Genomic DNA, 21,258 nt, shown 5'->3' on the forward strand with positions numbered 1-21,258 from the left:
ATCCTTGGAAATGAAAAGTCTATATGCATTGTCTATATTGTCTGTGTTACAGGGCTGGGGGGAAGGAAGCCTCCTCATGCTGAAAACCTGTATGACTACTCTGAAAAATAAGTCTCCTATAATAAATATTGTGTGTATTAACTTTTCTCATTGGTTGAGCATCTTTATCAGAGAGATACCTGACAAAAAATTATCTACACAAACAAGATGTATTTTATCTTCATGTTTACCAGCTGAGGGTTTTCACCTGGCAAATTTACATCTTAGTGTCAACTGAGCATTTATCTTAAACACATTTCATATGACATATACATTTGTTTCTACTAGTTTGTTTCAATCCATGTAAAAGAGCTACACAGATAAAAACATTCCAGATTGAGATTCAACTTCCAGATTTAAGAAAGAGCCTCTTAGAAAGTCATTAAAACAGTTTCATATACAGGATGCTAAGAAAATGATTCACAATGCACTACAAAGTTAAAGTTCAATTGCTCCTATTAAAAATAACAGGAATCCTATGCAAAACTTACCAAGGTCATCTTTAATTTATCAGTGACAGATGAATTATAGCTTTGTATCTTCTCTTTAACTTCTTCTTTACTGAGACAAACATGAGGTTCTCTCTCCTTCTGAACATCCTTCAACAACAACAGAGACAAGTTTTAGAGGGGAAAAAAAATTAGAAAAGCAATTCTTTTATGACTTTGGATATGAGTATTCTTAGTCCAAATGGTAATTATTCCACAGAGGCTCAACATACAGTAAAATTAGCTGTACAGCAATAGAAAGGATTAACATGTTAGGCAAATCAAATAGAGCACTTGGACTGAATGGTTAAATCAACACACCCAAAGACACTTGTGTCCTTTCTCTTGCCAACTGTTTTCATTCAAATATTTATCAGCAGTATGTAAAACAGCTCAGCTCATTTTATGGCTTGATTTGCTCATGTCAATGCTATGCAATACTGTTAAGAATACAGTTGCAATTTTCATGAAATATTACTTAGGGCACAAAAGAGTATTTCTAAACAAATGAAGAACATACATGAAAATAGCAGCATGTACTAACAAGTAACACCAACAATCTCGTGTGTCCCAACAACATAAGACCATCCCTGCATTCCAACACGACAGATGGCATGTTACGCACAGGGTCACCAACTACTACCCAAAACACCACAAGTAGCTCCCTAGTTATACAATGTCACACCAAATTCATGTTTTTTCCATGGGGAAGGCCCTATTAGATTTTTCAACTGCTGCTTTTATGAGCTCGCTACAGATTTTACATGCAGCAGTAAAACCAATCCCTGGAGTTGGATTTTATCCAAACAAACATTTGTTCCCAACCCGTATTCCTGCAGCAAACGAGCGTTATAAATACACTCCAGTTTCTACCACTAGCACAAATGCCATATATAGTACGAAAAGAGCTTCAGCTCTCAGCTTTAATGATTTTAAAACTTCACTTAGCAAAGGAGAAGCTCTGAAGAAGCTTGAAGCTTTCAGGGTACATCTGATCACAGGAATATACATTCATTGTATGGACAAACCGTCAAGTCACAGTGTTCCAGTCTGTCCTCACAAGTACATCTCAGCTGAGCTTATCCCAAGAAAGGATTTCCCCGACTTCAGCAGCCAATCCTGTATCAGAGTCTTTGGGACACCACTCAGCGCACACCTTTGCGGCCACTTCAGTTTGCCAGAAATGACCCCAAAGATGAGCACATCTGGTGTGGAACTATAAGTTTCCATTTGCCAGAAATAATTTGGAGAGCTTTTTCTCTCTCCTAATTTAAAATCAGCTAGTTTTAGCTCTTTGGGGCTTAGTTTTGCTTTTCCTATATGGCATTTTACTAAATGACATGCTGGAGTGGACTTTTTTCCCATAGCTATAAAAAGAAAGGTGTGGTCTGAATGGTGAACTGGAAGCCAGAAACCTTGAATTCTGATCTGGGCTCAGATACTGATTTCCTGCATAACACAGAGAATATACCTTTATTTATTTATATTCCTCAGATCAGGAAACTGAGGTAAAAAGGAATACCAGTAAAACACAGCTCTGCTATTAGTTCCTTGAGCCCAACTCTAAGACTGTGTAAGCATCTTGCACAGTTGCCAGACCCCACCTAGTCTATTACAAAATACCAAATTACTAAATATTGTCAGAATTCAAGTCTCTATTCTCACTAGCGAAATTAAGCTTTCTTGCCCTTCTATTTTTCATCTTCCCTCTCCCCCAAACTGCCATAATAATGACAAATACAGCTTCATCTAGACTGCTCACTTCATCTCCCCAGAGGTTCTTACAGCTTTGTAGTGTTCTATTTGGGGGCAAATAAGTAGTTATAAAACAAAGCAGGCATGGCGGGGGGCGGGGGGGGCGCAGGGGAAGTAGTAATTTTTTTTCTCTGAAATAGAAGTAAATGTTATTGCTGTTTTCATGCTTAAAATAAATACCAAAAGCAACGACCCATAGTCAGAGTCTGGAAATACAGGCACTCTAAATGTTGACTTCAAATAATGTTGTGGGAATGGAGAATGGACCGAGACAACATCAGCAGTGGATAAGGAAGGGATAGGGAATAGCCTTCAGGCCTCTGGCCATAAAGGTCTGACAGAGCATTTGCCATTTATATGGCTGATTTCAAGAAACCAGGCTTTAACTTGGAATGTTCCTAGTCTGTATAGCTGCAGACAAGCCCTTTCACATGGATACCAGCAAGACTCATCTGAGACACGAACATATTGTGCAGTTCACATGTCTCTGATCTGCTAACAGTATTGATACTGAACTTCCAATAACGGGCACTTCAGTTTTAATATTTATCATTATTCCAATGCTGATTGTTCAAGCAGGTACCTTTCTCATCTACCCTGTTGGATTTGATTGTCACCATGATTACTGAAGTCATCCACAACATCCATTATCATCAAGAGAAAACACGAATCAGAAGAGGAAAACACTTACCACCTTTCCTAAGTTCAAACCCCAACCTTTGTTTAAAAAACAACACCCGCCCCCTCCACAACCCCACTTCACATGAACTTCTGTGCACCTCAAGAGATTTAATTTTGCAAAAAGGACTTTTAAGGACTGTAGATGACAGAAAGAACCTATTGCCTTTAATGGCATAGAGTAAGTTCACAAGGCTGACAGCTAGAAAACAACCTGTATGATTAAAAAAATAAAAGTGAGAGGGAGAGAGAGAAAACTTGGTAAACAAATTAGTAAGTATGAACAGACAGCAAGTAACTTTCTCCTTTTTTCATATAGGAGAGTTTTCATATACATTTCTGTTCTCCCAAGAAGATGTTCTCCCAAGAATGAGAATCTTCTCAAGTGTGGCCCCGGCACAGAGCTGTGGGTCACTGGGCATCACTGGGGGAGCTGTCATTCCCTCAGTTAAGTCAGACATGATTCCCTACTTGAACATACCACTGGAATTTCCACCTTCTTGCATCAGCCCTAGAGGCCAGGCAATTTTGGTAAAGTTTAATTAAGCACACAGAAAACATGGAGCCCTGTTTACACAAAAGCTGAGATAACCTCCTGTAGCATACTGCCAACAACTGCAGCTATAACTCATAACTTCTAAACAACCGAAGCCTGTGCCTCAACTAATTTTAACAGTATGTAGATTATGCAAAACTATGAAATGAATACAAAAAAGGAATACTAGGAATAAAACATTAAAGAACAGACCCAAATCATTCAAGAAAAACACTGTACACAATAGACAGAAACACTGTTTACTTCAATCATCATTTTCACCCCAGTCCACCATCCTTGGTGGACTTGACCATCAAGACCACAGACAGTGAACCATGGAAGATACCTGTCAAAGGAAAGGAAACATAAGTCTGTCCCATTGGAAACCTAAGCCCAAGATATTAATGAATTAATCTGCAGATACCCTTCCACTCCCAAACAAAAGCTCAAAACACTCCAACTGCCCCCAACACATTGGGGCACATCACTTCAACCAAGCAAACAAAAGCTCCTTGCTAGCTAGACACCACTGCCTATAGAAAAATCACATTGCTGTCACACAGACTGCAGAGACAGTAAATCCCACATCACTGCTGTCAGGAGAAAGCCAATGAAGAAATACCTCGCTGAGTTTATTATGAACAAGAAAGCCTCAGCCCACTATGATTCACTGGGTCAGCTGCTCTCAGTAAGTATCATTAAGTAGCATATGCAGATTTGAGGCACTTGTGTATTTTAATTTTCCTAATTACACTCAACCAACATGTGAAGAGAAGCTGACAAGATGGTATACAGTTTAGCTGAATTGCTCTCAGCATACAGCGGCACTTCACTTTTGCCACACAGCTTTGTCTAGCCATGCTTTAAGTTAAAATAAGTCTTCTTTGACCAGTGTACTTAGGTTCATGGAGGAAGACTTGGCAAACTCACTTCCCACAGTTCTCTTATTTCCTTCTGTACTTGCTACCTCATAACAGGACCCTCTAAAAGAAAAATCCTCTGCTAACTCTGCTTAGGTCTGGCAGATCAAATTCCACTTTGTTATCTCAGCAGATATATTTGTTACCTGCAGAAGACCTTGAGTCATCCAATACAACAGCAGAGTAACAGCAGTAACTAACTCATCTGTACTATGCTTTACAATATGCTTGTATCACGTTGCTCTGAAATAGCGACCAAGTGCCTGAAGGTACACCTGCTCAGGGTGGGACTACTGGGGAAAGCAATTACTCCAACCTCAGCTGTTTTAAACAAAGGAGCAAGGGCATTTCAGAGGTGAGATCCCAATGTTACAGCCAAGTACACCTATCATCAGTTCTTGAGACAGTTCTGCCTGGTCTGGCAAGAGAGAAGCCACTCTGTGTGTCACCTGGTGGCTCACTCAGCCCAGGACAAAAGCTGCTTTTTCCACCGTGGCTTTCCCATGCCCCCCCCGTCATGCTCTGCAACCCGTGGCACAGCTCCTCGGAACCAGCACACTGCTGAGGCCCGAGGGGCAGCACACTCCAGCCAGCCAAATCATCTCTCGGCCGATTCAGGCACAGCTGATTCATCTCCAGCTCTCTACAAAACGCCCAGCACACACACCTCACAAAATACGTAGGCTGGGAATTGTGAAACTGCCTTTCTTCAAAAGTTAGGCCTGGTGATAAGTCTCCTAACCACAGATCCTTGCATATGTCACAGCAGCAGAGTGGAGTATAAGCACTGGCAGCAGAGCAGTTCACACGACATCTTCTTCTGTCAGCCAAGACCTAGATGTTGCTGGGCTTAACAATGGCACTTCTGGGTGCTAGTGTGTGTTCAAAAAAGGACTTTTCTCTATAAAACAATGCACAAACATTTCAATGTTATTTTTGTTAAAAAAAAAAAAATCAAACCTGACTTAGGTGTGACTCCTCCATCACTTAGCCAAATGATATTCTCAGTAATGGCTGCCGTGTCATCACCCCTTCCTCCTCCCAGCCTAGTTAAGTGTGTTTTCCTCATTATCAGAGCTCCTGGTCTCCTTCCATTCCCTGCTTCTCATGTTATCTGCTGCTTCCTCAGCCCAGCACAGATGTGAAAGATAAAAACTAATCTCAAGGAGACAGCTGAATACATCAGAACCCATACAGATGATATATCTGGGTCCAAAACACTACCTCCAGTCTGAGCTATTAACTTCTATGAAAATCATGCTGTCCTTCCCAACACTTACAGCGCACACCATTGCGACCATTTGTATTAAAGCCATTCCTCAGGTCAACCAAAGCAGCATTTCATTCTCAGATGAAATTCCTAAGCTACAGCTGCCAGTGAGAGGGGAAATGAGGCAAGTGCTTTCATTTTCCCAAGGGGAATAGCTGGTCTTTCATTAGAGCTCATGATGCAATGCCTCTTCACAGTTGAGCTTCCTCTCAACAAAAAGGGCAGAAAATGTTTTTTCTTAATCACCTCTACCCCCCATACACATCTCATTTATTGTATCGCAGATGTTTAGAGAAGCGGCACTCTCTTTTTAACATTTATGCTCAGCCCCCCCAAGACTAGCTCAGCATGAATCCTCAAGGAACACAACTAAAACTGCACAGATTACAATTAAAATGAACTGCAAATCAAGTTGTGGTCCCCCAAAAGAAGAATCACATCACATCTGGGACTTTATGAAAGTTCAAGTCTCACGGTTATTGCCAAACCCTAGTACTGCATGCAGTAAGAAAGCACTAAGCTAAGCTCAACAGCTAGCTGCTATGGGATGAGGCTGAGAAAAAGTTCCACAAACAAAGAAAACCCCCAAACCCTGAAGCCTGTTTCCTCAGGATCCTTGCCTCAAGACAGATGCATGGCTTCCCCAAACTGCTACTATAGGCTTCTGTTTGTGGAGGGATACAAGAAAGTTTCTCTCCTCTACCTAATCTCCGATTTTCACAAAACTTCTAGAAATTAGCATCTCCTGAGGAATGGGGAACCACGCTCCTCTGAATATTTCAGCTTGAGAGACAAAGGAAAATATAGTGGACAAAAGGTTAACATATCCCAGGAACATATTGAAGTATTTTTGTAAGAAATCTAAATAACAAAAGACCTGTGGGAGCTCAAGCCAACTTTTAAACCATGTCAGTTCCTATCCCCTGCCCTCACATTTCATATTAATCCCACACATATAGTGACCTTTGATTCAGTCAGACGAATAAAGTTGCCCTGATCCTGCTGTAAATTGTGGCCAGGAATCATTTTTGAAGTAAAGCACTGAGGCTTTGACAAATGAGAAATGCAGCGTAATCTACATTAAAAAAAAAAAAAAACACACAACAAAAAAACCCCACCAAAAACCTACCCCCCTCCAAAACCTCTAAGTCTTGTTTAGTCATAAAAATTGCAGCTAATGCATTCTACTTACATCATGTTTGCATTAAAGAAAGGATTTAACTAACAGTCCTGTCATACAACAAAAAAGCCCAGCAGAGAACACAGGAAGGAAAACAGAGAAAGGGGACTTCTGATCTCAGTTGTTGCTACTTCTACAAGCAAGAACGCTCTCTTTCCTACACAGCTTGCCAGCACTCCCACAGGAAAGAAAGAAATTGAACCTTGCAATTAAATTATTCTGAAACAAATAACTTGCTTCTTCCTTATCCTAACTCTTCTGAGAGCAGAGCAGCTTTTCTAGCAACAGCAATTCCTCCTTCCATCCCAGGGCAAGCCTGCACTCAGCAGATGCACTCTTCCTTCATTTGAAAGCCTGAGAATCACCAGGTAGAGCTACTGGTCATGTCCATCCACAGATGGTCAGTCAGAGACACCAGTAGCCAGAAAGGTATGGAGAAGACCAAAAGGGGGGCAGGGGGGCCAGGGAAAAGTGTTAGCATCCAAGCAGCTCCAAGCATTGCACCTTCTCACACAGCTGCACCTTGAAACGTTTGTGTCCTCCTGAATGGAGTGAGGTTGCTCTCTGGGTCAGGGAAAGGGGAATTTTCTGACAGGATGAATGTGGGCAGAATAATCTCTGTATCCTCTTTAGTACCTTTTGCTTTATGCACTCAGAGCCACCCAGTTCCCACCAGTCAGTGGCACACAGGGCAAAGAAGCAGTCTCTTTTTTAGAAAAAGATTTCGTTTTTCTAAGCAGGTTTGATTGACCTGAGTCTTAAGTGATTAACCTGACAATTAGAGCGAGTCCACAAACAGCCTGCACCATGCCCTCCTGAGGTAGAAGAGAAGCAGCACCCACCAGGTCAGGTGTATGGTGCATCCAGCCTGGTATTCTGCCTCTGACAGCAGCAAAAATAAAGGTTGTTTTGAGCAAGCACATGAGCCTTTTTTGCAGCCTCTCTGCTGGCATCCACAAATGTTGTAGCAGGAATTCAGAGAGCACCTCCCTTCCTAGTCTGTTCAGTGGCCATTTATGGAGCTGGTGTCCATGCATGCACATAAACCCTTTTTGAACCTGCCGATGCTGCCCATCTCTACACCTCCTGTGGCAGCAAGTTCCTGAAATTCATGACTGCCATCTGCTTTAAGCTGATCTTCTAGTAAGACAGAAGATAACTTCTGTTAAATATATTGAGTGCCCCTTAATCCTAATATGGCAGGACCTGGTGAACCTAAGTTTCACACTCAGCTTATACATCACTCTGATTTTGTAAACCATGATCACACCCCTCCTTTTTTTCTTCTCCAAAGTGAGGAGCCCTGGTCCCCTTAGTCTTTCCTGAAGTAGCTGCTCCGTCCCCTCAATCATTTTAGAGAAGAGCGACTAATTGCAGTAAGCCCTTCCTGAGATGTGGCAACCAGAGCTGCATGCAGATCTCAGGACATAGGTGCACCAAAGCTTAGGTGCTCTTTGTTTATTAATTTGTACGCTACGGGTTTATGAAAAATCTTTATCTAAGATACCCATGATGCAACATGGTCTCTCCATCGGGCACTTCCATAGTGGTTAAAGAAATTCCTGTGCAACTACCACAGTTTATAATTTTAGCATAATTTTACAAGGTACCGGCATTCCAGTTAATAAGTAAATACTTGCTACTTTCAGACTATTTTCAGTTTTTCCGAAGTACCACCACACCACATGGCTTGGCATGCTAATGAAAGCACTGAATGACAAAGGGTAAATAAAGTAAAGCATTATGGCTCCTGTCTGACCTCTCTGATATAAACACTCAGATGTTTATATGGTGAATATTTTTAAGCAGCAGAGAAACAAAAAAAGAACTCTAACTTCCCTTTATTCCTTTTAACAAATTATTTTCCTTCAAATAGAGGCAATATAAACACAGTTAACGTTCAGCATTGTGAAAGGAAGGCTAGAAAAAGCATTCTATTTGTTGGTGACATTAAGATTGCTGCTTAAGTTTTGTTGAAGTTTATCATGACCTCACCTCTGAAAACCCCTAGTTACAAACCCTGTCATACCCTATATGGCTGTACTTTAATTACTGGCATGCAACCCAGTTTTAAAAAGCCAGTCATCTGTTTAAAGTGAAAACCAACTCCACGAAGAATAGTATCTGAGGCTTGGCATTAAGATTCTGACCCCACAGAGAAACACAGCAGGTTTTATGGAAAAAAAAAAAAAAAGTACAAATCTGCATATTATGACATTTTTAGAGCAATACAGTACATGATTTTAAGTAACATTTCACAGCTGTTTCAATTCCGCAAATTTCAGTAAAACTAGATCTAAGAGGCATCACAAACAGTAAATAACCTCCTTCAGGTCTCCTCTCCAGAAAGCATATGAGTTTTGACTGCTGCCTATTTAAGCCGATAAGGGGTTTAATGAAGTAAAATGGATTACCAGCCTCTTTGTGACCTGTGCAGCAAAATCTAGCTTTTAGCAGTCAGTTAAGAAACAAGCTTATACAAGATATTGTATAGAGAACTAATTAGTTTATCTTGAAAAGAAGGTTAAGTATGGTCTGGAAGCTGAGCTATTAATACAGTTAGCAATCAGACAATTAAGTAATATATTAGGACCCCAGGTCATTACACCACAGTATTTGCATGTGACCTTGCAATGCAAGAATCCAACACACTCCATCTAACAGAAGGTAGGAAGAGGTTGTTTGCGACAACAACCCTACAGGTCTTCAAATGCAACTATCTGTATTTTACATTAAAACTGGTACTGGAAACCAACCAGCCGTTCCTGAGGAAGCACAGTGCAGGAAGAACAAGCCCCGTGCCAGGCCAAGGCATGCAGTCGTCTTCTCCCAGTGGTTATTGCCGGCACTTCCCAAGTCTGAGGCAAGCTTAGTCATGGGCCTTGTCTCAGCAGAAGCTGGGTGACGTGCTGGTTTTCGCATGTGTGTCAAACACCATTTTATCTTTAGAGTAACATTCCCTTCCCAGGTTTGGCTGGGCAGTTCAAAGATTATGTCATCAAATTATTTTTTAAGCCTTCTGACAAAACCTGCCTGTATCGAGAAAAGGCAACAACTTCCTAACCAGGCTGAGCCTGCACATGGTCACAGTCCCACCAACCAAGTCATTTTTGTTTGGATTTGTTCTACTTGAAAGAAAAAAACCAAACCTCTTAAAAATTGCATAACAACAAATGTCATCTAGGAAATTTGTAATGTAATGCATTGGCTCTTCAGATATAGCGCAAGGACAATGAAAACAATGTTATTCAAAAAGATGCACTGTCTTCTCAAATACTGTGTGTGTGTGTGTGTCCTTGTTTGAGGGACATACAGTTCCCTCCAAAATTCAAGAAGTTACTGTGTCTCTCTTGGTCAACCTGGTGCTGATCCCATATTTGAAACTTTTCTGAAGGGAAAAAGCCTTCTTCTACCACACACGCATCTCAAAACCCCACAAAATTTAGGAAGCACAACTATCTATTTTTCAAATAAAATCTGCATTTTAAAGGCCTCAAGAGCCTGTAACAATAACCTTGGCAGGGGGTGGGGGAGGGATGTTAAAAGTTATAAGCCATCACTGGTATCTTTAGTAAAGTACACATCCTCTAAGCCAAAGTATTTTCTTAGTATGTTGAATATGATCACAATAAAACCATCATATGCACTTACAGTCAACTTATGTAACTGCTGCTCTATATACATACACATCAAATGGCAAGAGCTAAAAACTAACTCCATCTAAAACCTAATGAAGTTTTCAGTGACTGCTCCTCTCCTTCAACAGAGCAAGCTAGGTTTCTATGAAATAAGCCCATAGGAAATATTTTTATACCAACACTACCTCTCTTGCTGCACTTTGTGTAATTAATACTCTACACAGCTTCCATAGATATATTAAAAAAGGAACCAGTCTCTTCAAAGAGGCTTCCAAATTAGATATTTCACATAGTGCAGACAAAAGGAGGCACCCCTGCAGTCTAGCCTGCATGAAGGATTTTTCTTCTTTTACACTCCAGAAAATTTATATCACCTAGCACATTTCATTAACAGCTGATACTGTAATGACCGCATCCTCCTGTACAGCCTTTATTATTAGCATGTTTTTATTAAAAATAGGGTAGTATCCAAAAGACATTTCTGAAGCAGCACACCACAATCATTAGCTTTACCTACTACTGCCAGATCAGATCTGGCAAAAATTCAGTTCGGTATTTCAGGAAAGAAAAAAAGGAGAGGGGGCAAACTAGGCAGCCATGTCAGCAACACCACTGTGTACTACTACAGCATAAACTTACATTGACCTTAATGAGAGGATTTTACCTCTCTTTTATATCCCCAGCCTTAAGAGGTCAAGTGCTGAAAAATAAATACCAGAACCCTTTACTCAATTATCTGTCTCAAGGCTGCAGCAAACAGGAATTTTTTAGTTCTTTCCCCACCTTCATTCAATTTTACTAGAGTTCCAGAATGAACTTACTAAAGCTTCAGAGCTCAGATTTGACAGCTGTTCCAGTAAGAAGGAAAATGAAGAGTTTTGAAAAGATTTGAACCAGTCTTGGATCCAGCTTTGCTGCAACTCCCTGGTTTAAATTCTTCTCATCTTGCAGATGATGAATGCAGTTGAGTGGCTTAGATGAGAAGAAACTGGCAAAGGCAGTGGGCCACTGGACCTTAGCCATTCAGTCCCATGCCACCACCAACTAAAGCCCATGTCCTAGAGACCTCAAGCTCACACTGGTGAGGTAGTACTCAATCCTCAGATCTCTGCATTGTGAGGAAACTGACCCATTGATTCAGCAAGATTATGCCTTGAATAAACTCATCAGCATGGTAATGATAACCTGCTTTCTGAGGGGTTTTAATCCCTTGTTTTTCTACACCCTGTTTTTATTACTCATACATTTAAACTGGCTACCAAGCACTTCAGCTGCAAGCAGAGCGGGACTGACAAAAGGACAAGTTTCTTCAGAACTCGTACGTTCTCTAAAAAGAAAAACAACACACACTACTACCATGATGAAAATGGAAAACTGCCACCAACTTAGAGTCAACCCTTTTTGCAAAAACACACTTACTGCCTAGTTTCAAGTATGAATTTGTTTTCCAGAACACACATGCACACACACATTTATTTCTCACAAATAGATCCAGATGCCTCAAGTTGTAGACATCCATGCTGCGACAATTTAAAAGATTACTGCTTTTAGCTGTATGCCTGCTTCTCTGCTAGATGCTACCGCTGCCTCAGAAACCAGTGTCAGCTGTCACAGTCCTCATCCAGTAACAGACCCACTACCAGGCTGCAGATCACTTCTACAAATACAGGAGGCTCCTTTCTTAATTAGGATGAACATAGTATTTTTTCCTTTTACAGGTGAAAAAGAACAGGATAAACAAATTGAAACCAAAAGCACTAGCAAAGGAAAGTGGGGCTTTTGTTTTATTTTTGTACAGGTATTAAAAAAAAAAAAAGCCCACAGATTATATAAACAACCATTGAAAAAGTCTGCAGCATAAGAGAACTACAGTGCAATAAACCCTTTACCACACAGGTCCCAACTTACCCAAACACTGTGCTAGCCTGGTGCCATGTATCAGCAGACAGTTTACACCACTAACATCTCCAGTGGTGATGCCAGCATGCCACTCGCTCCCGATCAACTCACAATTTCTGTCTCGGGGCAAACAATTCTGTAGTATTGAGTTGCTTCAGAATCACAGGGCAATTGTTACAATCAGACTTTTTTTTTTTTTTATGACATCAATAAAAGAGTGGGGTGATACCAGTGCTATTCAGATCAACACTGGCAGGACACAGCGGAGAGAAGAGAACAGAGTAGGAGGTCACAATGGGTAAGCTTTCAAGGGAGGTGTGAACAGAAGACTTTAGAACACAGTTGATGAATATCCCACTGGAAAAGCTGGATAAACAAACTTTTCTTCTGAGGAAAGGTCAGGAGAACAGCAATTAGGCTGCACTGGAGAACAGGGCTTGCTTGCTTACAACCTGATGCTATGGCCCAACTCCAAACACAAGTTATTTTGCCATGCTGGAGAATGGCCACCAGGAAACCAGAGAAAGGGGAAAGAGATTACATGCTTTGTTCTTAAGCAGCAAATGGTAGAATGTGTTGATTTTACAACAAAAAGTTCAAAAGTTGTTCTTTTTTTCTTTCCAAACAGCTATTTCCCTGCTTTTATGGGCAGGATGTTACAGGCACAAGGAAACACTGCTGCTACTCCACCTTTCCTTACAACCAACTTCTGCTTCAGGAAATGTAATTATGAAGCTCATGAAAGCATGAGATCTGTTAGAGCTGATACACATTTCAGGTGGAAGGAGAAGAGAGCCTACTAAAATTTTTCATTAAAAACCCCACCCTTGTTAATGTTAAAGAGAATAGGGAGAATCGGTACCCACCACACCCTCTGAAAACACTCTCAGAAGACAAGACACATTAAAAAGGATGGGTCACCTTATGGACAAGCATGGGATAAGCTGAAAACAATAGAAATAAAGTTCCCTCAAACAAATAACAAATTCTGCAAAGCAAAACCACAAATTAATTGCCTTTCATTAAAAGTCCCTGAAATACTTTTGTTAACTTTTCCTGTACTTTACCAGAAAATACTAAGAATCTTGATGTTTAATTCACATTTTTAGGGGGCAAAATAAAGCAAGCAATCTGGTATCAACTCCATTTAAACAGGGGATCAAAAATGAAAGTTAAAAAAAAATCACCCAACTAGAAACAAAATGTTTACCTATGTCTATAAACTTAAACTTGTTAAGTTACTAAATTATAACACTAACTCATACTAGAAGTTTATCAATCTCAGGAGCCATTCTTAGCTTACAAATATACACATGCACACCTAAAACTATATAGTCGAGGGGAATCTCTTCAAGAGCCGGAAAAAATAAGAACATATCTGGAACTTCTGACAAACACAAAAGCATTAGTCCTGTAAACAGACTGGTCAGTTCACACCCACTCTTCCATTGAACATATAACACACAGGTCCCCTAAGACAACCTCTCTAACTGCAGACTTGCGATGTGTGAAGGACCTCAGCTTTACACACCTCAACCAAACACGTAATGAATTAAAAATTTTTTCTTCTTCTGGTCCAAACCTGTATGGGCAATTTAGCCAGAACACTGAAATTCAACCAAATTTCTATCAGTAGCTCCTTTATGTAACCTGATTACAAAACCTCTTCAAATTAACAAAGGTCATAGGTTCATGTAAAAAACTCTTCTGTCACGCCTAGTTGCACGGGGTAGGGAAGGGGGAGAGGTACACACTGTTGTTTCCTACACAGCGTCTTGGCCAGGCAATACCATATTATAATGCAAGACACAAGGAGCAGACCTCCAAACTCCAGACAACAGAACAGTGGAGAGCAGGTATTCAGTTTTCTATTTTTTTTTAAAAGTTGTTCATTTAGCACCCAAACAATCATTTCCATCTCACTGACTTGTACTACAAATGTCAAAAGTTACAGTAGCATAGTAAAGAGTGTCACCTTTGCACATAAACTACAAGGCATCCCTGAGCCTAAGAAAGTTCTCTCAAGATGGCAGAGCCTGGTCCTTGATTATTAGGACTGTTCATTAGTAAGTCCTAATGAAATCAGTAGAGTTACTCATGCAGTCATTTGTTAGAAGAATTAATTAGTACATCTTAATGAAAATCACTGTAGTTACTGACATAGGCTTTATAAACATACCAAGGTGACACGCACTGATGCCCATGTGTGCACACATGCAGGGAAGAGATGTTTTTAGAAAAAAATAACATGGCAACATCAAAGTGTGGAAACACGAGGACTTAAAGGGAGCTTACTACATGCTTTTAATCAAATGGTTTTTATGATGCAAAGTGGAAAGAAGCCAGCCACAGCTGGCTGTAGCATTATAAAATCAGCATTTCAGAAAAAGAACAGAGGCAATCTAAACCAGCAAACTACAAAGGATGCAAGTGATCCTAAGAAAAGATAATGCTGTGGGGTATACAACTTGAGATGCCACCACACCTTCCAGTTTTGCTTCAGTAAGCTGCATTTTGTTTGTAATTTCTCAATCTAGTAAATCTTACAAATTTACATTATTGGAAAATTAACAAGAGCCCCAAACATCTTAACAGACTTAACCAGACTAGGAAATACCATATTTCTAGTAAGTCATAAGAAGCTTAGTCCTGTCTTAAGGAGAGACCCTGATCAAAACCAGTAACATCTTGATGTTACCGGTAATGAAAGGAGAGCATGCTCTCCCCAACTTGTACTCCTAAGCAGTTTTACATGGCCACACAATTATACTAGAAATGAAGCACACCTGCTTCCAGCCTCCCTCCCACACAGACACACAGTGTTTTGGGTCATACAGCCCATATGCAGGACAGTCAAGGAGCCTGCTCTGGCACACAGCTTCCCAAAACACCCTCTGCACCCGACAGAGGGGCAGACACTGTGCAGACCTGCAGACCCTGCACCACAGTCCCCTCCTTCCACCGGAGTCCCAGCTCCGTGCCCCAAGCTGCAAAGGATGAAGCTGGGCAAGAAATATTTACATTTTCCAACAGAATTAACCTGAGTGCCAGTTATGGAGCTGCACTCCTTTCCTGTTTGGCACATCTCGGAGTCCATCAGCCACCGCTATGTTTTTCCTGCCCACACAGGACACCTGCACCCAACCCGATTTTAAAACACTTTGAAGGGAATTTCTGTGCATGTAAACAGGCAGGTGCAATACCATCAAGGAGTCATGCTCTTGTTTTAGTTAGTTCAGATGTTGCCAATAAAAAGGGTAACAGAATAATTTTCACCACAGAAGATTATTTTATGTATTAGTAATATATGGTAGGTGGATGACCCACTGACTGCTGTAACTGGTGATACACTCGGAGCTGGTGGGTGGAGAGAGGCTCCCTGCCGGCAGGCACTGGAGTACCAGCCCTTGGCAGTGCCTTGCCCGCGGACTGGGGGCATCAAACGTGCTCCTGTGTATTAGGACTGCTCATAACCTGCACTCCTACTCCCTCTGGGAACTCTTCGCAAACTGCTACTGGTTAAGAGAATAATTTGCCAGCACAACTGGAGATTCCTGGGAATATTTTGCAAATCAGCTGTAAACAGTAGGCTTAGCAAATCCTTTCTAAACATTACATGTAACAAGGAAGCATTATCTCTGGACTCATAACCTCAGCATCCTTGGGTTTCAGTTTACAGTAAGTCCCATATATCTGTTTAACAGGACGTTTTGAAATACCAAGTTATCAGGAATGCTGGCAATAGGATACTAGATTTTCACATTAACTTTTCTAACATTACAAGATCTTCCAGATCTGACTGCTTCAGTTTAGAAGAAGTACTCCCACCGAAAGGGCTACCGCCGCCTTCCACCACGACAGCTGTTTGCAAAACGTGACCTCTGTCTGCATCCAAAGCCTCACTCATATTTGCTGTCTTGATCCAAGCTGTTTAAATGACCCTGTGTTGCTGGTAGCTCTGGAGTAGAAAAAGCACTGAACAAACCCAGTATAGTAAGATTAAAAACTAAGAATTAACAAAAGAAAGATGAGCCAAAAGAGCATAGTAATCTTTGTTTAGATTTATAAATAACAGAACACAACTCTCCCCACACCCAGACTGACTTAGAAACTCCTAACATCCAGCTTGCTTATTAGAAACAAGAGCCATCAAAATGCTGCCAAGGGACACCTGGCCCCTTAAGAGGCCTCTCATTTACTTTCTCTGCATCTGGATAATGGGAAAAGTCAGGATTTTTCACTCCTGCACTCAAACCAGGAATGAAGAGCCAGTTCAGATTTTGCCACAAATACACATGTAGTTTTAAGGAGATAAGGTTTAATCTAGGAGTCTTTAATCATGTGCCTTGGAAGTGAAGTGCTGAGCAAGGGTAGGTTATAAGCTTTATTATGAACTTGAACACGACCACTAAATAATGGGTTTAAGCACATTTCATTGGAAATAAGGCTATAGAAAGGTATTTACAATGCTTTCAGGAGACAAATACAGTACATATCCAAGTGTCAAATTGCAACAATAATTTGCAAACAGATTATTTGAAAAGAACACAAACCATTACCTCTATGGCACACAAGTATGTATTGACTGAAATTGTGGCAGACAGCAACAGCCGTTTTTCATTTGATCACAACTTTGACAAATGTTTAAAAGCCTGAGCCAGGGTTCACAATACTATGTATCAAGACAATATTTTTCCCCTCTCAAAACTCCAGCCAAAACTGCTCCGTTGCAGCAGAGGGAGAAGCTGCAGGGAAACGGTGGGTTTGTCCACAACAGAAATTCATCCAAGTGTCTCTGGAGCAGCTGCAACTGCAAAGGGAGAGCTGTGGAGTCCAAGAGGATGACAGGGAACCAGCAGGGAAAGGTAGTGCAGGCACAGCAAGTCAGGACCATGTGCTGAAGGAGATGTATTTAGCTGTGTTTCAGAGTTGCTGCTCAATTCAAGGACCACCTACTGTTTAAATAAATGCATCCATCTTTTTGAGCAGCATCGTTACACTCACTCATCAACAACCAAATAAAATTTAGAACAAACTAATTAATTCATGGTTTATCATCAGTATATTTTTCTCCACACTCCACATAGCACTGTTTTCCTCACACACTTGCAAACATGAGGATTTTTAGGTGTTCTGTGGCAATATCTTCATCAAGCAACTGTGTGAGGTTGGGTCTGCAAGATCCCTTGCTGCAGAAACTGGAAGACACCCAGCAAAGGAGGCAGGAACAGCAGGAGGAACCCCAGAGTCAAACTGGCTTGGCAGGAATGGGTTCCACCCCAGCCCTGAAAAGGGGTTTTAAGTACAAAAATATCCACAGATGATTGCTAACGGCAGGTTCTCTCCTTTTGGGGGAGCTGACTTGAGACCTGATAGTAATTATGACTTGCTGGGTCATGAACATTCACATCTGCAAACAAAGCAAGCACATGCAGGATCTGTGCATTCTCTGCAATGTGAGGTACACACAGAAGTCTTGTCACAGCTGTAGATCTAACCAGATCAGAAGTAGAAGACGTTACTTACTACACAAAGGAGGGAGCAAAGAGGGGGACAGGATGAGACACTGATCTGGGTCAAAAGACTTGAACAGTTGCATTCCCATGCCAGGTGATGCAGCGAGACAGGAGAACCCAACTCCACCTGATAAACCCAACTGCCATATTTCAGAAATCCTAGTGCATCCAAGATGCCTGCACAGGGCTGGCAGATATGTCAGCAGTTTAGTGGGATGCCTGCAACCCATCAAGTGGCAATGGGAGACTGGGCAGGATACACATCCCACAGTACCCAAAATGACACCAGATACCTCTGGTTTAAGCAGCTGAGTCCCAGCCTATACGTTGATTTGGTGGTGAGCTGAATTGCTCTCAGCTCCAATGCCAGCATTGTCAGAGAGACACTTGCATTCACACACCTGCATATAGGTGTTTTAGTCCAGAGCTGAACCCTACCCCAATGACACTAGCAAGAGGCAGACTCACAAAAAAACACAGAAAGATGGGGTAGTTTTTGCAAGTAACAGTTAATCTGTGGAATTCCATGTCACAGGACTCTGGGGATGCTACAAGTTTACATAGGTGCAAAAGCAACTAGGCAACTCACAGAAGAAAATAACCTAGCCTGCAAATCAAAGAGGCTGGAAAAATGTTCTGGCAAAACACCACTGTGTATTTGCCCTGGTTTTCTACTCTTCCCCTCGCACCTACCATCAGCAACTGTCAGATGGGATGCTGGTCTAGATAGATCTTGCTTTTGCCTTTGTAGAGGTATTCACACATTCCTTATGTTTCAGCATCCACTATGGAATGGGAATATCGCCACTGTGCAAGAGAGAAACAAATAGCGGGTCCCAAGCTAACCAAGGTGACTGCCAGACAAGACCTGCGCAGAGCCTGAGGTGAACAGCTACAGATCACCCAATTCAACCCTAACACAAAACAGACTTCTTAAAACCAGAAACATGGAGGGAGTAGTGGTACACTTGCAGATGGGAAGAAGTTGTCGTTAATATGTTATTATTGGAAAGCACGTTCACAAACATTTGTGAAATATCATAGGAGGGGAAAAAAAAAAAACAAACCCACCAAAAAAACCCACACACATGTTGAAATGATTAATTCTTCTTTTAAAGCAAGCTTTGAGTACTGTGCAGGAAACTTATGGCCTTATGCCACATATTCCACAAAAAGGAGAAGGGGAAATACTCATCAAGATTACTACCATATATTCTGTGTGCTGGATGAAGCAAAGAGTCTGTGGGAGGGATGCTGGCAAGCAATAATGTAATTAAAAATTGTAACCTAACCCAGAGAAACAAGGAGGGGAAATAACACTGGCTTTCCCAAACTAGAGACAACTTGACTTAGTTATCCTGTGTTTTTAAAGATAAACAAGCACACACTTTACTGTGATCATTTATAAAAGAATTATTTTACTACCTAGAAAGCACAATCCAGAATTAGAGTACCATGGAGCTAAGATTCATCAAAAAACTATGAAGACTATGATCACACTTTACACTTAAGGACAAAGAGATGTTTTCAGATGAGAAGAGTTATGCTTAACTTTACATAACTAAGCCCTGGCATGCATATGCACATATATATATGTGTGTGTGTGCGCGCGCGCATATTTTTTCCTCATACCTCAGCGAGAATTCTGCTAAACAACTATTTATTTTTAAAAGATCTGTAATAAACTAAAAGATGCGGGAGTTGGGCTTGAATGAAAAAATAACCACAAGAACAGATGAAACACTACAAAAAGTAATCATGTTTTCTTGCTTCCCTCCTCATTAAAATACACTGCAGCACACATAACTCTTTTAAACAGACTTTTTTCAAGAGCTCCTCTCTTGGGGAAAGAGTTTATTTAGCTTTTTGCACAAATTGTCTTTAAAGCATTTTCTCTCTTTACTAAAGATGGTTTATCTAGTTGTTACTTACATTGTTGCTTCTGATGAAACACTGTTAGAGTACTTGCTTTCTTCTTCTTACTAATGCTCTCCTCTGTTCCTTCTCAGCACTTCATTCGTGCATTGTCCAGCCACCAGACGAAATGGGAGCTACCTCAAGCTTAGCAAGACTGTAACGTTCTTCCCGCTCATGTTTGAGTTGCACGAACAATTTTCAAACACAAGTCTTGAATCTGAAGTCAGCATTTTACTATTTAAAAGACCGTCAGCTTATTTCAGAGCTCTGTTTGAAGCCCACAGAGAAAGCAGTAGTCCAGCTTTTCTGTTGCCCTGTCTGGAGAAAGTGTGGTCAACCCACCACACATACAGAAGACATTTCAGAGAGTAGCTGTTCAGAGGTCTCTGTTGAAGAAAAAAATCTGCCAAAGAGACCTCCACTGTCTCAAAGAAATAACAGGACACTGTCCCTGTCCAAATAACAGGACAAGCTTTGGAGAAGCCAGCTCGCGTTTCAACCCAAGAGGCAGATATGAAATTGTTACAGCTGGCTTTCATTTTGACAGGTCAGGAGAGATCTGCAAATCCTACACACCTATGGCACATGAGAATTAATCTATCCAGCCAGGGCAAAATGAAAAGCAAGAATTACCCCCTCTGTTTACAACCTTCAAGGAAGACAGAGACTTGTATTTCCTAAGATCTACCTTTTAATTTCAGCAACCATTAACAGCCTTCTACAAAGGTCAAAAAAAAAAAAGGCGGGGGGGAGGCACCATTTCTGCCTTAATATCAGCAGAGAGAGAAACAAGGAGAAATGTGGGAAGTTAAGCTCATAATATACATGACCTTATCTAAGTAGGGATACAAATAAAGAGTGACTTAAAAGAAAAATCGGTTGAACTACCATCTATCATGCTGGAAAGGATATTAAAAAAAAAAACCAAACATAAAAACCACAAACAAAAACCCCAACAGTTTAAAAGGATAATAAAGAAAAGTATGAGCAGAAAGTGTATCTGGTCAAGAGTTCAAGACTGCATCAAGTTTCACAGGGTAATCAGATACTGCGTGGAAGCCAACATAACAGGATGCCCTTCCTGAGCAAAGGAAAAATTATTGGCTGGAAACTAACAGGACAGCTTGTGTTCCTGGGTATTGGGAGGGCCAAAACCAGGTCTGCAAGGTAACCCTCAGCCAATTCCTCAAACACAGCCTGCAGCTAATCAGCAGAGCTAATCCCCTTCTTGCAAGACAGACCTTTTCTTAACTGAAAAAAACCCTAATGAGAGAAGCAAGTGCAGATCCTACAACTTACATTGAACACATTAAAAATACATAGAGATTCTGTAAAAATCCACCTGCATACTTGTTTACATTTCCCTAATTTGGACAATACAGCAGAGTGTCACTGGCGGAGGCAGAAGAGCTATGTCTAGCAC

General features: G+C 41.0%; 1 protein-coding gene across 3 annotated transcripts in view; it reads right to left on the reverse strand.

The window, feature by feature from the left end:
* The window catches only part of RASSF3 (Ras association domain family member 3), a 53,832-nt gene that overhangs the window by 5,546 nt on the left and 27,028 nt on the right, over positions 1-21,258 (reverse strand). For all 3 annotated transcript variants that reach the window (XM_075057816.1, XM_075057818.1, XM_075057819.1), the window contains one exon: positions 531-638. In XM_075057816.1, the coding sequence (XP_074913917.1) occupies positions 531-638 (108 nt within the window). The remainder of the gene's footprint in view (positions 1-530; positions 639-21,258) is intronic.

Source organism: Buteo buteo, chromosome 26, assembly GCF_964188355.1.
Source record: "Buteo buteo chromosome 26, bButBut1.hap1.1, whole genome shotgun sequence".
In the NCBI taxonomy this organism is placed as follows: Eukaryota; Metazoa; Chordata; class Aves; order Accipitriformes; family Accipitridae; genus Buteo; species Buteo buteo.